Below are 14,322 nucleotides of genomic sequence, written 5' to 3'. Positions count from 1 at the left end.
TTTGTGTCCTTGGGTTCGAGCACTGACTGCTCCGAGATACCGCTGTTGCAATGCGGATGTCCCGAAAGGATTCACCCTTGCAGTCTTTCTGCCCACCAGAGGAACTGGCTGATGTGGGTTAGCTCCTCCTGGGTCGCAGGCAAGGCCCAGAGGGCGCGAGGTTAGGAATGAGGTAGAGAGCACAGCGGTTAGGCAGCACCTGGTAGCGGGGACACCAGGTAGGGAGGAACGCAACAGGAAGCTGCGCAAGCAGCGACCTTTGACCTCAGTTCTGCTGCTGCTGCTGACATGCACCTGGGTGGACACCTGACCGTGAGTATCTCTCCCCATCTCCACATTCGGTGCCTTCATGTTGGTGGCTTGGAACTGGCTGTAGCGGGAGTAGTGAACCACAGAAATCTGCCAGCACTACAAATCAGGGTCCCCTTCATGCACCCCAGGAGAGCTGTTCTTTAATCTCTTCCCTGCACGCCAACGACAGCAACCAGACCGACTCTCACACTAGCTCTGTGAAGTGACACTCCATCCTTAGCAAAAACAGTTGCTTTTTTCCTGATTGTTTTCTTCCTCCATCTTGAGGGTCTGGGATGAAAACAAGGTCAAGGTGGTGTCTATCTACCCCATGGTTTATGCTGCTCAGGTGTGAGAGTTCTAAGTATGTATCACCGCGTTCTTTTTTTACTTGCATTTCCAGAGTCTGTTTGCAACTGTTGACACTGAAAACCAGACAAAGCAAAGAACAAACTAGGGACTTTACTTTCAGCTTGCAAATGTTTGCGCACTCTCCAGCCAGGATTTAATGAATGCTGTAGTCTTGCTGCCAAGTAGCCTCGGTTGCTTTGGAACATTGGTCACATTGTTAGACCTTGAGGATTCGTGTGTGTTTGTGTGTGAAAGAGAGAGAGAGAGAGAAAGAATCTGTTGGGTTTTTCCTGGAGCCAGTCTTCTCGCTTATGGAGACCTTGACCTCCATCAGCCACCTCAGCGCGACCCTAGGCTGCAGACCCAGCACTGCCAGGATGGGTGTCTGACACGCACTTTCCCATTCCATTTTCTGGTCCCTGGTTTCGAGACATCTGCTGTTTTGTGCTATGCCTGCTATGCTGTCAGCCTGCCTTCCCTCAATATACCAATTTCCGACATTGTGCCTTTGGTACACTCAAAATCCCTCACCCATCAAGAGATTTCCATGGAAACCAAAACAAAGGAGAAGAAAAGACTCTGTTCTAGGGTTTCTCTGGTGCGCGACGCTTTATTCCTTCCTGCGAGAGCCGTTGCCACCTCATCCCCCGGAGGAGCCTCCACTGTGGCTCGGCCGCCCCACCTGTCGTCAGCACGAGGTCGCGCCTGGCAGGCAGCCTGTGCGAGGTTGCTGTCGCAGGGTTCCCGGTCATCAGCTTATTTAAGATTAAGCCACAGAAAGGGGAAAAAAAGAGTATGCAGGGTGATTCAGAGGAAGAGGGCTGGACCATAAGGCCTCTTGAATCTTGAAGATCTGGATCATTTCGCCACAGACATCAGATGCTTCCTGAACCGCCACACCAGGAAGCATCTGAACTTGACCACTCGTCAGCCTGGCCTCCGTGGCTTCACTCTCACATTCGCTGACTGGTGTCTTGCGTGCATGTCTCATTCCCCAGCTAGACTGTGAGCACCTGAGTGGCGAGTTTTTAAATGGCTGTTCGGACCTCCCTGGGGACCTAAGGCAGTGCCTGGCACAGGGTAGACTAATTATCTATATCGGCTAATTGTGTCCACAACTGTTTTTGATTGAAGTAGAATGAAAAGTTGCTTTATGGAATAGTTAGGGAGCTATAGCCTCTCGTTGGAAGGTTACATGTAGAGACTACATAGCCACTGACCTGTGACACTTTCAGGAGGAAGTATGTGTTGGATGGAAAGGTGAGCTAGAAGATGTCCACAGTCTTTTCCACCCCAAAAGTCTGGGATTCCAGGGAGTGTAGCTGTTGCCGTCCCCGAGTCTAACCGTGGAAGGCGGTTGTTGCCTCACGGGCAAGTGACTCTCTAGGAGCTGCAGGATTTCGCCGTTTGTTCTGTGGGGCCGGTGGCCCAGCGGCTGGTCGATCTGTAAAGAGTGTAGTTCTCTGGCAGCCAGTGTACCCCAAGTCAAGTGAGATGTGAGATGACCTTCTGTACCCCACCGAGGTTTCCACCCTTTCAAGAAGTCTCCCCCAGAAGTGTAAGGAGAAGCAGGTGGGAATGAGAAAATCTGCACATTTACTTATTAAAAATTTTAGTATGACACCCTGCATTTTTAAAAAGCTTCAAGATGCAAACAGAATGAAATTATGCATTGCAATATTTAAATCAGCTTATAGCAATGACATCAAAATATCAAAATCCAACAGTCTGGAAGGCAGGTTCCCTTTGACTTTCAAAAAGCAGGCTCTTCCCCTCAGACAGGAAGAAGTGCTTGCTCTGTGAGGTGAGGTCAGGAAGGGAATGCGTCCTTGATGAGGTCATGTGAGGGTGGAAGGTCATGTAGGGGAGAGACAGTGGTGGGAATGAGGTCAAGCGAGTGTGCCAGGACATTCTCCTAGTGGAAAAAGAGCCAAGTAGGGGTTTCTGGCCCCAGGTGCAGAGGGGCTTCTTCCGTGGCCCTGTCTCTGCCTCCCTTTGCCGGGTGGGTCCTCCTGTCCTGGCCATGCCAATTGCCTCGCTGTGCAGAGAGCATGTGGGCAGGAGCAGGTGCAGGGTAAACGGAGCGTGAACGTGACTGTGAATCTTAGACACGACACCCTTCCACCTTAAAGGTAACTTTAATGATCAGTATCAATTAAACAAGGCTTACAAGAGATTTTCGCACATCACCGGAGTGCAGATGTGTGTCGGTTCCAGTCCGACTTCCCAGGGGCATCTCTCAGGCTTGCAGCCCTAAGGACTGGAAGAGATCTTACAGCTCAGCCTCCCACTTCACACTCGGATTCCCTATCCTGGGACTTGGTCATGCCGCGTGCAGCCAGAGGGGAGAGCAGGGGCCCGGGAATGGGACCGGCCTGGACCCAGAGGCCGGCTCCTCCCTGCCTTGTCGCTTTGATCTGGAACGAATCCCCCACTCTCCCTATGCTTTAATCTCCTCAGCTATAAGTCATGAACAATACCAACATTGCAGAACTCTTGGGAAAGTTAGAAGTAACATTGTTAAAAGATGCTAGCCAACCAGAAAGAAGAGTGGAGTCACAGGTCTTAGATTTTGTCCTGACTGAAAAAGCCTGCGACTGTGTCCACAGCCCCTTTGGACATCCAAGTGCATGCCCTACAAAGGTATTTCACAGTTTCTCCTGCTTTTTACCACAACGCACAGGAATACAGACACTAAAACCGTACGTCAGATGCTGAGTGGAAAAGTTACCTCCCTAGAGTGGTAGTAGACTTGGCTGCATAAATAGGGGAGTGGAGAGGGGTGACGGGCATGGAATAACGAAACACAGTGGGAAATGGTCAAAGGGGCCAGAACATGGGGAGCCCCCTGGCCATCAGAAGGAGTGTATGTTTTATTACTCGTGCAGTGGAATTCATTAGAGTATATTAAGCACTGTGACCTGACTTACGGGTTTCAGGGGCTCGCTCCTGACTTCTGGGTGGTGGAGAAGGGCTGGTAGGGGGGCAAGTAGAAACACGAAGCTTATTTGGGTGACTGAGTCGTGGTCGTGGCTGAGTTTGCGATGGCGAGGACGCAGAGAAATGGACACGTTTGCAATGTATTTAGAAAGTAGAGCTGAGATTTGCTGCTGGATTGGGTGCTAGGGAAAGTGAGAAACAAAGATGACTCCTGGGTATGTGGTCTGGTAACCAGGAGGGTGGCGGCTGGTGCCACTTGCTGAGATGGAAGAGTGGATGGGAAAGGCGTGGCGGGGGGAAGCGAGGAGCTTCGTCTGAGTGAGTGAAGTTTGAAACTAGACCTCTGAGTGGATTTGCCGGGTCTGGTGGACAGACTAATTCGGTACTCGGGGCTGCAGTTAAAGGCTGAGCAAATCATCAGCATATCGGTGGTATTTTAGCCAAAGGACTGGGTGAATTCACTCACCAAAAAAACATGTGTTTTTTAATTTAAAATTTAAGAAGTTTTAAATGTAAAAAATTGTTAGAAAAAGGGAGTGGGAGGAATAAGCCAGAGAGCACGGTGACATTTAAAAGCTCAGCAGAGGAAGGAGAGGCAGCAGAAGAGCCTGAGAGAGAGGCTGAGAAAGTGTGATGTGGTAGAAGCCAAGGGAAGAAAGTGTTCCGGGGAGAGAGGGCTGTCGACGTGGGTTGGGTCGAACGCAGCTTGAGTCATAAAGTAAGATGAGGACAGAGGCAACAACTATTGGATGTGGCGATGTGACCTTGAAGATAAAATATGAAGGGGAAGGATAGAGTTAGGAGTCGAAGTGGAGTTAGATGACGGTGAGGTTTTGCTGACAAGGAGAGAGAGCTGGAGAGGATGAGGGTGTCAGGTTTTGTTTTATTTCGTTCTGTTTTAAATAGGAGATTCCGAGGCACGTTTCAATGCCAGTGGAAGTAAAGCAAGAGAGAGAGAGAAGTTGATAATGCAGAGAAGAAAGTAGACAGAGGCAGGCTCAAGGTCCTAGGGAAGGGAGGTTCCCCGGGCACAGTGGAGGCCTGGGCCCTGGAAGGAAGCCGGGCAGGCAGGCAGCGACAGAACGCAGGTGACTTGGCGGGTTTGGCAGTGGGACGCGGAGTGATCCATCAGTTTACTGACACTTTCTCAGTGGACTGTGGTGTCAGGTCCTCTTTTGAGGACAAGCGGGACTGCTGAACCCTGAGCCCAAATGCGCTATGGCCTTTACTTGCCATTTGAACACCTGGGGAGAGTGAAAATGACAGCCCCTTTTGCATAATATATTTTAGAGAGCTAACAGTGGTAAAGCAATTCATGTTTATTCTTTCATTTGATACTCTACCCTGAATTATTCTGGCTCCCAGCAGGGGATAGAATTCACATGGTTTGTCTAAGTGAAGACACTTCCATGAAGGAACCATTTAAAGAGGTGAGAGTGGAATTCAGAGATGCTGTACCCAGAGACTCTTGACAGCCAGACGTCATTGCCACCCTGGGGGCCGAAGGAAACAGGGGTCACGGGAGGGGCCCGGGGTGCGTTGGTTCCTTGGAGACCCACAGCTCCTCTCAGGGGAGTGGTGCCAAAGCAGGGAGGGCACAAGCCACCTCCTGACTTGTCTTTTCTCCCATCTGTTGCCGCTGCCCCCTGATGGCTGGACGCAGCTGGAAGCCCGCTGGCACTGCCCACTCAATCCACCATGAAGGACAGCCACCAAGGCAGCGAGTAATTGGCACAGCCCTAGTACTTCGTGCTGTAACTGGTGGAAAGATTTGGAAAACCCTTCTGCGGGCAAGCTTTATACCCAGTGCCAGTGTGTGGGATGCATCTTGTTATTTGGCACCAGCTGGGATTCGGGACACCCAGCTAATCATACTCATGGGTACAGGTCATCATGGATACTTGTAACTCAGCCATAATCTCCAAGTGCAGTGTTTGTCCATAGTCTTCCTCCTCTATTTCCACCTGGAGATGTACTCCCATAAAACTAGGGAAGCTTGTGTTTCAGGCCCATGGAGGAGCCCCAGGAATGTATTCTGATGGTCGTATGTCTTTGCAAAAATTGCAAAAGACAGGTATTTTAACTGTGATCTATTAAGACTGTGTCTTGTTTTTACTCTGACCCTGGAAAGGACTCCCCCACATTATATTCACATAGGGCCCCCCAAAACCTGGACCTGCCTCTGCTTTCAGCACAGACTCAAGTGCACTGGTGCAAATTTCATCCCTTCCCCAAGGTTCCGCCACCTTCCCAGGGGGCTGGCTAGTGGGCACCAAAATGGACATTTGGGGAAGAAGAGAGAGTAATCACAGCAGGAGGCTAAGAAAAGCAAAGAAGGGAGGGGCACGTGGTGCCAGGGGCCGTGGCAGAAAGCACCGGTCCCGAAGAACCCGCCCTGCGAGCCTGCGCCCTCCGAGCCTGCGCCCTCCAGGAGCGCGGGCTGCCGGCTGGCCCGCGACTGCTCTCTCTCCGGGGCCTCACTGAGATGCTGCTCTTTGTGTTGCAGACGCGGATGGGAACCTGTGTCGAAGTAACCAGCTGTTGCAAGTCATGCTGACCATGCACCGAATTATCATTTCCTCTGCCGAGCTGCTCCAAAAAGTGATCGCCCTATATCCTTTCAGCGTGCTGCCGGGCAGTCCCAAAGTGGGATTCTTTGAGAAGTGTCTTGAAATGGAAAGTATGTTTTTATTTTTGATTGATTTGGAATAGTCCTGTGGTAAATGGGTTCATATGTCCTATGTCCTTTTAGGGATATAGGGCGTGTGTGTGTTTGTGTTTGTGTGTGTACCTGCGTATCTCCTGTTGGGCAAGACAACGTTACTGACGTCGATTGCTTTGGAAAGTAGTCAGGTCAAGAGTACCAACCATCTTCTTCAGTATCTCTGGCTAGTAAAAATGCTTCTCTTGTGGACTCATCAGAATGCATGTTCATCCTGTGCAGATTGACAGGGTGCCAGCGTGACTCAAATGACGGCAGCATTTGGGCTTTCCTGTCCGATCCTGGAACCTTCCCCAGGTTCTGACGGAAACTTCCTGGTGCCACAGCACCTGGGGGACCTGCTGGTGCCTTTTGCTTCAGGCAGCAAACCCTGCAGGACTTGAAGCTTCTGACAGGGTGTGAAGTGAGAAGGTATAGAAAAGCACCTGCCCCCTCCCTGTCACTGACGGCTCTGTGAGCTGTGGCCCCCAAGGAGAGACCGTAGGTGGGGTGAGACTGTTTAGCACCCGAAGGAAGCCCAGCTCCTGGCACTGAGTCATGACTTGCGGCTCTTCTCATCTTCACCGCTCTCCTGACCCCTGCCTTTTCATCTCGTGGTGCACACACGGTCCCTTCTCTAACCCTGCTTAGAAATCTTTACTGTCATTGCAAAGGACAGGTTCCCAGTGGCGTGCCACGTGGGGACTGTTGGGAGGGGTCTGCATCATAAGAGGTACAGGTAATAGGTGGGTGTCCCATCTACCGAGAATTTTAAAAGCATAATAAAACCGACTCAAAGTTGGTCTGCTTTTTAATATTAACTTCACATACCAGCAGTTCTAAACAGTGTGAGGGATTAAGTATTTCCCACTGGAAAAGTTGTTTGCGGGGGTGAGGACTAAACTGTGCCTGGAGTGCTCGCCCACAGGGCGCCCAGACCCCCTCCCCACCCCGCACAGGCCTCGCCGCCCACAGAATCTTACCCCTCAGTGATGCCCCCTCTCTCCTGCACTTCTAAACTCTGCTTCTTCAGTGGCACCGGCCCCTCAGCCTAAAACACATTCAAAGCTCCACAGACTAAAAATAAACGCTCAGTGCTGCCTCCCCTTCGTTCCATTGTTAGGTTAGAAATTTGATGTGCAAACTTCCTGAAGTAGTCTGCGCTCACTACCTCCCATCTCTCCACTCCCACTCACTGCCCAGTTCAACTGCGGCCCCCAGGGCTGTGCTCAGACTTTCCTCTGGTGACACCAGTGACCGCCTAGCTGCCAAGCCCAATGGCCTTTTTCCCCTCTCGTTCATGCTGACCTCCCAGAAGCCCTGGGCATGGTTGACATGCCCCTGCCTGTCCAAGCTCTCCCTCCAGGACTCCCAGCACCACGCCCTGCGGCTCCTGGGCTGGCTTTGACCCTGTGTTTTCAGTTTCAGTTTCAGTTAATGTGTCATTACCCTTTCAGTTGCCTAAGCAGAAGCATCTGAAGCATCTGAACTCTCCTGCCTTTCACCTCCCACAGAGTCCCAGGGGTTCGAGTTCAGAAAGACTCCCACCTGGTCTCCTCTGCTTTCCCATGCCACTGCCGCAGTTCTGGCCCTCTCCGAAGCCTCTGTCCCATGGTCTTCTCATCTGTGCCCCTCCCGCTCCTGTGCGTTCTCCACCTCTGAAGTGGCTTTCCTGAGAAATCGGGCAACCCTGTCTGCAGAACCTCTGCACACCAGAGAGGCAACGGCAGACCCCTTAGCTGCCAGGCAGCGGCCCCCCAGGGGAGGCCCCAGGGCGTCTCTCCCGCTTCTTCCCACAGCTCTCAGAAACCTGCCCCTCCTTGCCGGGCTTCTCACAGTGCCTGGCCTGGAGTGCCTTTTCCTCCCTCTTGCACTTCTCCATCTCCCACCCCTTTAAAAATGCTTCTAGTGTTTCAGGCCCCAGCTGGCTAGCTCATTTGGTTGGAGCGGCCACCCAATAGGCCAGGGTTGTGGGTTCGATTTCTGGTCAAAGTACATACAAGAATCAACTAATGAATGCATCAATAAGTGGACCAACAAATCTCTCTCCCTCTCTCTCAAAATCAATAAAAATTAAAAAAAAAATTCAACTAGTGTTTTGAAACGGTGTTACTGATTTGAAAAACCTGTTTCCTTTCTGTGACTTCAGCTTCGCACTGCGTGAGCGCGTGCGCCTCTCCCCTGTGTCGGCCTGGCTGTGCTCGGCCCTGGAAGCTTCCCACCGCGGTCACAGAAGGAGCGAAGCGTTTCTCTCTGCTGGCTCAGCGAGTCGCCCTCGGGCAGTTCACGGCACCCGTAAACTAATCACTAAAATTCTGCGGCCCACCAAAACAGTTGACTTTTTGCCAACCTGACAAAAAAAATCGGTACAACTTTGATTCGTTCACACTGGACAGCTATGGTCATGTTGGCTGTTGTCATTTTTTATTTGACAATCTAAGGGAAAGCGGTTAGTGTCCCAGACTAAATAGGCAGGTATCGCCTGTTTTAACAATTCTTGTGGTGCACTGGCTGAAAACCCCAGTGTTAGCTAAACAAACCAATCTGCCTAAACTTCAGCCTGTGAGCTTTGAAACATAACACCCATATATTCTGGTATTTATAGATGACTTGTAAATCAACACACCTTTGCGTCTAGTTGCTGTAGTTTGAATTGTGTTAGTAGTACAGAATTTTGCAAGGGTACTGAAGAATTAAATAAAGCTACTTTAAGAAAAACTACAGTTCCAACATACAAACACACGTCATACTGCAACTTACCTGTTTACGTGTTGTCTCCTAGCTAGAGTGCCCCTCAAGGGGAGGGGCCTAGGCGGGTTTGTTTCTCTAGGGCTCAGCCGCGTGGCCACGTCCTGGTAGGATGCAGCGAATGTTGCATTACTGCGGGTGCAGAACATTGGGGCGCTTTTTCTGTATCTGTCGGGACCTTTAGGTGAGAAATCTGGGCTTGCTCAAGTCTGGGGTCAGGGGAGGGATTCTAAGAAGGGAATATGAAGACTTCCCGTCACCGAAACCCAGGTTAAACATGGCAGACAGACAATTTTTTCTTTGTGCTTAGTTTCTCTGCTGACTTGGAAGTGACAGAATTGTTAGATAAGCTAAGATGGTTTCCTGTTTTTCCATTGTTAAAAGAGCGAGAGAGAGTTTAAGCCGGCTTTGAATAGTTCAATGCCTGCAAAGCGCAGTCACAGTGGTGCTGTTGTGTCCCAGGTGCATTGCAGGCCGTGAAGAGGAGGAAAAGGTGTGGAGCCTGAACCGCTGGGCGGCAGGCGCCTGAGCTGTCACTGCCCCGCTGGTGTTGTGGGATTTGGCTTCATCTCCTCAAGTGAGAAGCGAGCGGGTGCCCTGCCTCACTTCAGGCTGCCTTTGCTAGGGGCGCTGCCGGCCTTGGGGGGCTCTGCCGTTCTGACTGGCCTTCTGCAGGTCCACCCAGGCTCAGCACTTGGACGCAGGCCCACTGGATTCACACAGATACTCCCCCCACCCCCACCCAGTGCAGCCACTGTGCCAGAAGGGACGTTTGAAGAGAAGGATAAGAAACCACCAGGAGGAAAATAAACTCCACATAAAGGGCACAGCGTTGATTTATATGTCCATTTAGGTGTTTTAGAGGAGATTGGTTTCTGTGCCTTACTCATTCAAGATGAAGAATTAAGATTTCTAGAAGCTGATCAAATAATTAAAAATGTAGAATCTAAGACTTATTTATTTATTGAAAATCTGTTTTATGCTTAAATATCTTTGCACTGGGGGGACACATCTTTTTGGTGATGTGGCGTAACGACATTTGTCACCTCGTTGTTCCTTTTATGCCCAAAGAAAGGCAGGTGTCGGAACCTGTTACTTCATGAAGTTTGCCAGTTGCCTGGGCTCATTTTTATTTTGATTACACTTGTTACTGTGTGTGTGGTTTTGTGTTCTTGTTTTGTTTAAAATCTGCCCCTCAAGGACAGGTTTTATAAGCAGTAAACCCACTGAAATGTTTTTAAAATTCATTTTATTGAAAGTACAAATTTCATAACCATAGTTTTTCTTTAGAGGTTCAAGTTTAGCTTGCAGTCTTAATGTTTCTGTGAGTCTTGCCTGTTCCACCATACCTTTTTAAGGGACCTTGAAAAATGTGTGGATAATGTTAATTAAGTACTTCCAATGTTTTTGAACAACTGTGAATTTTACATTTTAGATTATTTTTAAATACTTCGAAGGCCTTCCTGAATTTGAAATAGCTTTTATAACTCTAGTAAAGTTACAAACAGTATGGCTAACATGACCTTAGATGTTCCAAATCAATGCATAAACTTAACAAAATATCAGTTTAAAACCACAAGTCTAAAGCACTTATTTATATATTCCAAACTGAAGTTTCAAGGCTATCCTTCTAATGTACTCTTAAACTTTACTGGCATACGAAATCTCAAAAGGCATAGATGCATTCCTAAAAAAAAAACCACTGATAACATGACTCGGACTGTCTTTGCTATACTGAACCCCGACTTCTCCAGGGCTTACAGTGTGCACCCCCGCTGAAGGCAGGCTGCTCCTGGCCTCGTTAGTGATTGGGATCTCTGCCCGCTTCTCCCCATGCATCCCAGGGGCGGTGCCGCAACCCCGAGACCTGTGCTGCAGTTAGCGCGGCTCAAGAGAGAGAGGGCCCAGCCTTGCAGGGCGCATGGCCCGTTTAGCTCAATTGCTCATTCTGTCTGTGTACAGAAATGGTAGAGCCCACCCAGGTTCAGCACTGGATTGGATTTTGTGTTTCTTTTCCTCTTCAGTGGATACTCTTTCTGTTTAGCTCCAGAGCAGCAGTTCTCAACTTTTTTCTCTCACGGCACACATAAGCTAATTGCTAACATTCTACAGCACACCAAAAATATATTTTTTGCTGACCTGACCAAAAAAAATAAAAGGTATATTTTTTATTCATTCACACCAGATGGCTGTTGTTGTGTTGGCTGTTAGTTTTTTATTTGACAGTCTCAGGGCAAAGAGGCCAGTGCCCTGACTAGGCAGGCGTCACCTGTTTTGAAGATTCTTGTGGTGCACGGGTTGAAAGACTGAAAGTCGCTGCTCTGGAGACAGGTAAACGTGGTGGAGTCTTAATGCTCTCTGATGTTCTTAGGACCACACGGTTCTCCTGGAATGTGCTGAGTGATGCGGGTCCTTACTATGGTCTCCCCTTGTGTCTGGGGTTGCTCACGTGGCTTTGTGTGACTTGCCGTCACAACTTACAGGGTCAACCTAGACATCCTCTAGGCATATATTATCATTTTCATATTTTTATCATGACAGTGTACCTGAATATAGTTATTCCTTCCCCCTCTTCTCTAATTCACTGCACAAATTTTATCAGTTACTGAAAACATTTTAAAAGACAAGGAGCTCTTTTTTTTTTTTTAAAGATTTTGTTTAAAGGGGAAGGGGAGGAGAGAGGGAGAGAAACATCAATGTGTTTGCCTCTTGTGCGCCCCCTGCTGGGAACTCACATGCAACCCAGACATGTGCCCTGACTGGGAATTGAACCGTGATCCTTTGAGGGGCCGCTCTTTTTAACTTGTCTCCATTGGACTCCTAGGCATAAACGGGGTCATTTATCCCTTCTTCCCTGCCTGCAGGTCACCCGTCCTGGTGCTTTCCACACCGCCGACCTCCCAGTCTGCTTCTGCAGAGGAGGTGCGTGGTCTCCTCCCCCAGCCATTGGAGCATGAGCGGGTAGAAGGTCACCGTGTTGCCCCTCTAGATGATAATAAACATGGCTGCACATGTCAAGTTGTTTTATTTCTGACATAAGAAAACACTTTCATTTAGAAGAAATTATTTCGGGAGGAGGCAGTTTTGTTTCCGTAACAGAGGCTTTCATTTCCCTTAACCCCAGCCTACGTATAAGGAGGCCTCGGCGAAGGACTCACCAGGGCTCTGCCTGAAGATCTGCTACTTTGTGAGGTAATGCTTCTGCATGCATTCGGGACTTTGCGGAGCGGGTGACTCCGGCTCCTCACACGTCCTTCCCTGCCTTTCCCTTCCTGCCCACCTGCCTGCAGATCACCCCTGGGTGGACTGGGGAGGGCAGTCGTGACTGCTCGAGGAGGAGCAGAGTCCATTCTGCTGGCCAGCCTGAGCTTAGTGTCTTACACCACTGTCCACCTCTGTCTGACGGCACGTTGCTGTCGAATGACTGGGAAGGTTCTCTTGTTTTTGGTCCTAATTATAAAAGTCCTAATATAGCTCATATTAGTGCTTTTTGGAAAACAAACAAAATACAACTGTATTAATAATTACTCATATCTAACTACCTATTTGGGTCCATTTCCTTTGTCTTTTTTTCCAAGCAGATTTTTTAAAAAGTTGAGATCAAAACACACAGAAATTTTTATATCCCATAGTCTTAACTCTAATATCATTGAAAACCCCTCTAGTCATTAAAAACTTTTTGTGACTATTATCTTCACGGCCACATAATATTCTAAGATGGGATCCAGTGCGACCTGCAGATACGTGGCCCCCATCGTGGAGACTCTGGGTTGGTTTGCCGCTGTCCAGTGTATGACGGTCTCCGACACACCTGGCCGCTCCCGAGCCTCGGTGCTGGCTCCTGTGACCAGGATGCGCTTATCCTATCGAGGCATTTAATGTATGGAGGGGGTGGAGGGCTGTTGATAGGTGGCCTTCTTCCCTCTTCCCAGGCTCCTTGGAGTCCATACATAGAATGTATACTCCATACTCCCAGGAACATAGAAGGGCAGACCAGCCTGTCTGGTCTTTTCTCAGTCCTCTTAGTGGGAAGCACCCAGCGAAGTGTGAGCCCTGGCCTCTGGTTTTGGATTGTTGTTTAACTCCCACCTTGCAGGTACTGGATAACCGAGTTCTGGATCATGTTTAAGACGGATGCCAGCTTGACGAACACTATGGAGGAGTTTCAGGAACTGGTGAAAGCGAAGGGGGAGGAGCTACACTGCCGCCTGATCGACACAACTCAGATGTGAGTGTCAAGGTTTTGAGGAGTCTTTGGAGCCCCCTCCCTCCCGGGACACCACCCAGCCTGCTCAGCAAGGCTGCCTCTGCTGCTCTGCCCCTGCAGGGAGGCCACGCCCCTCCGACAGGCAGGTGCAGATCACTTTGCCCAAATGGAAGCTTGACATTTAACAAGCTAACAGAGAAGCCCCCTGGTGATAAAAGCTGTGGGTGACTAATGTTCACAGCAGAAAAGATGTAAGACCCAGTCAAAAAGAAATTGGATTACGAGATACTGACTAAAATGTATCCAGATCATGAGAAACTGAAATTGCAGTGACTAAACCGGGGCCTCTCGCCAGCTCAGTCCAGGAGGACCTGAAAATGGGGAAGGGACAGTGTATTGGGCAGAGGGCTTATGACACATTTGGATTCTATGAAAGGCACTTAACACTTCAGGAGCTGGGAGAGATTTCAGGAATGTTTCACATTGTTCCTTGGATTTTTTGTTCGTAGGAAATTTCTTGTTCATAAGGTTGGCTCGCTCTGGAAAATGAGCCAGAGGCGAGGAGGGCGCACACTTTGTATGCTAAGGTTTTCACAATGTGGCCACGTTACTTTGGGATAGTGCAGACCCCTAGGATATAGAATTGTAGAACTGAAACAAACTCTGGAGACCATTTCACCCAACATCCTGGGAAACTGAGGCTCAGCAAGCCTGCGGGACCCGCCTGGGTCGCTGCAGAGCAGAAGCTGTGCTCTGGGGCTCCTCAGTGCACTGTGTCACAGCCGTGCAGAAGGACTTAAGAATCACATCTCACGGCTGCAAATGAATCCATTTATCAGTTTCTCAGAGGTATGGACTCTCTGTACCTCTCTGCTTAGAATAATACAACTTGAAAGATAAAAGAGATTTCCAAGTAACAATTTCCTCATTTTAAAGCTGCAGAACCTCGGCCCCAGGACTGTTCTCAAGCCCAAAGCCCCTCGTCCCAACACACCCCGGGTACCTTTCCTCCGCCAGGGTTCCCCCAGCCCGTGCTTCAGGAGTCAGCCAGCAGGATACTGCCTGACCAGATACGTCAAACTTG

The 14,322-nt window shown here is 49.4% G+C and overlaps 1 protein-coding gene across 3 annotated transcripts in view; it reads left to right on the top strand.

Annotated features, from left to right (window-relative positions):
* RASGRP1 (RAS guanyl releasing protein 1) overlaps positions 1 to 14,322 on the top strand; it is an 82,560-nt gene that overhangs the window by 42,698 nt on the left and 25,540 nt on the right. For all 3 annotated transcript variants that reach the window (XM_053665534.1, XM_053665539.1, XM_053665524.1), the window contains 3 exons: positions 6,089 to 6,194; positions 12,161 to 12,223; positions 13,128 to 13,259. In XM_053665534.1, coding sequence (XP_053521509.1) covers positions 6,089 to 6,194; positions 12,161 to 12,223; positions 13,128 to 13,259 — 301 coding nt within the window. The remainder of the gene's footprint in view (positions 1 to 6,088; positions 6,195 to 12,160; positions 12,224 to 13,127; positions 13,260 to 14,322) is intronic.

Source organism: Artibeus jamaicensis, unplaced genomic scaffold, assembly GCF_021234435.1.
Source record: "Artibeus jamaicensis isolate MK-2021 breed Jamaican fruit bat unplaced genomic scaffold, CSHL_Jam_final contig_1132, whole genome shotgun sequence".
NCBI lineage: Eukaryota > Metazoa > Chordata > Mammalia > Chiroptera > Phyllostomidae > Artibeus > Artibeus jamaicensis.
The sequence above is the reverse complement of the archived record's forward strand: the minus strand, read 5'-3'. Positions and strand labels throughout refer to the sequence as shown.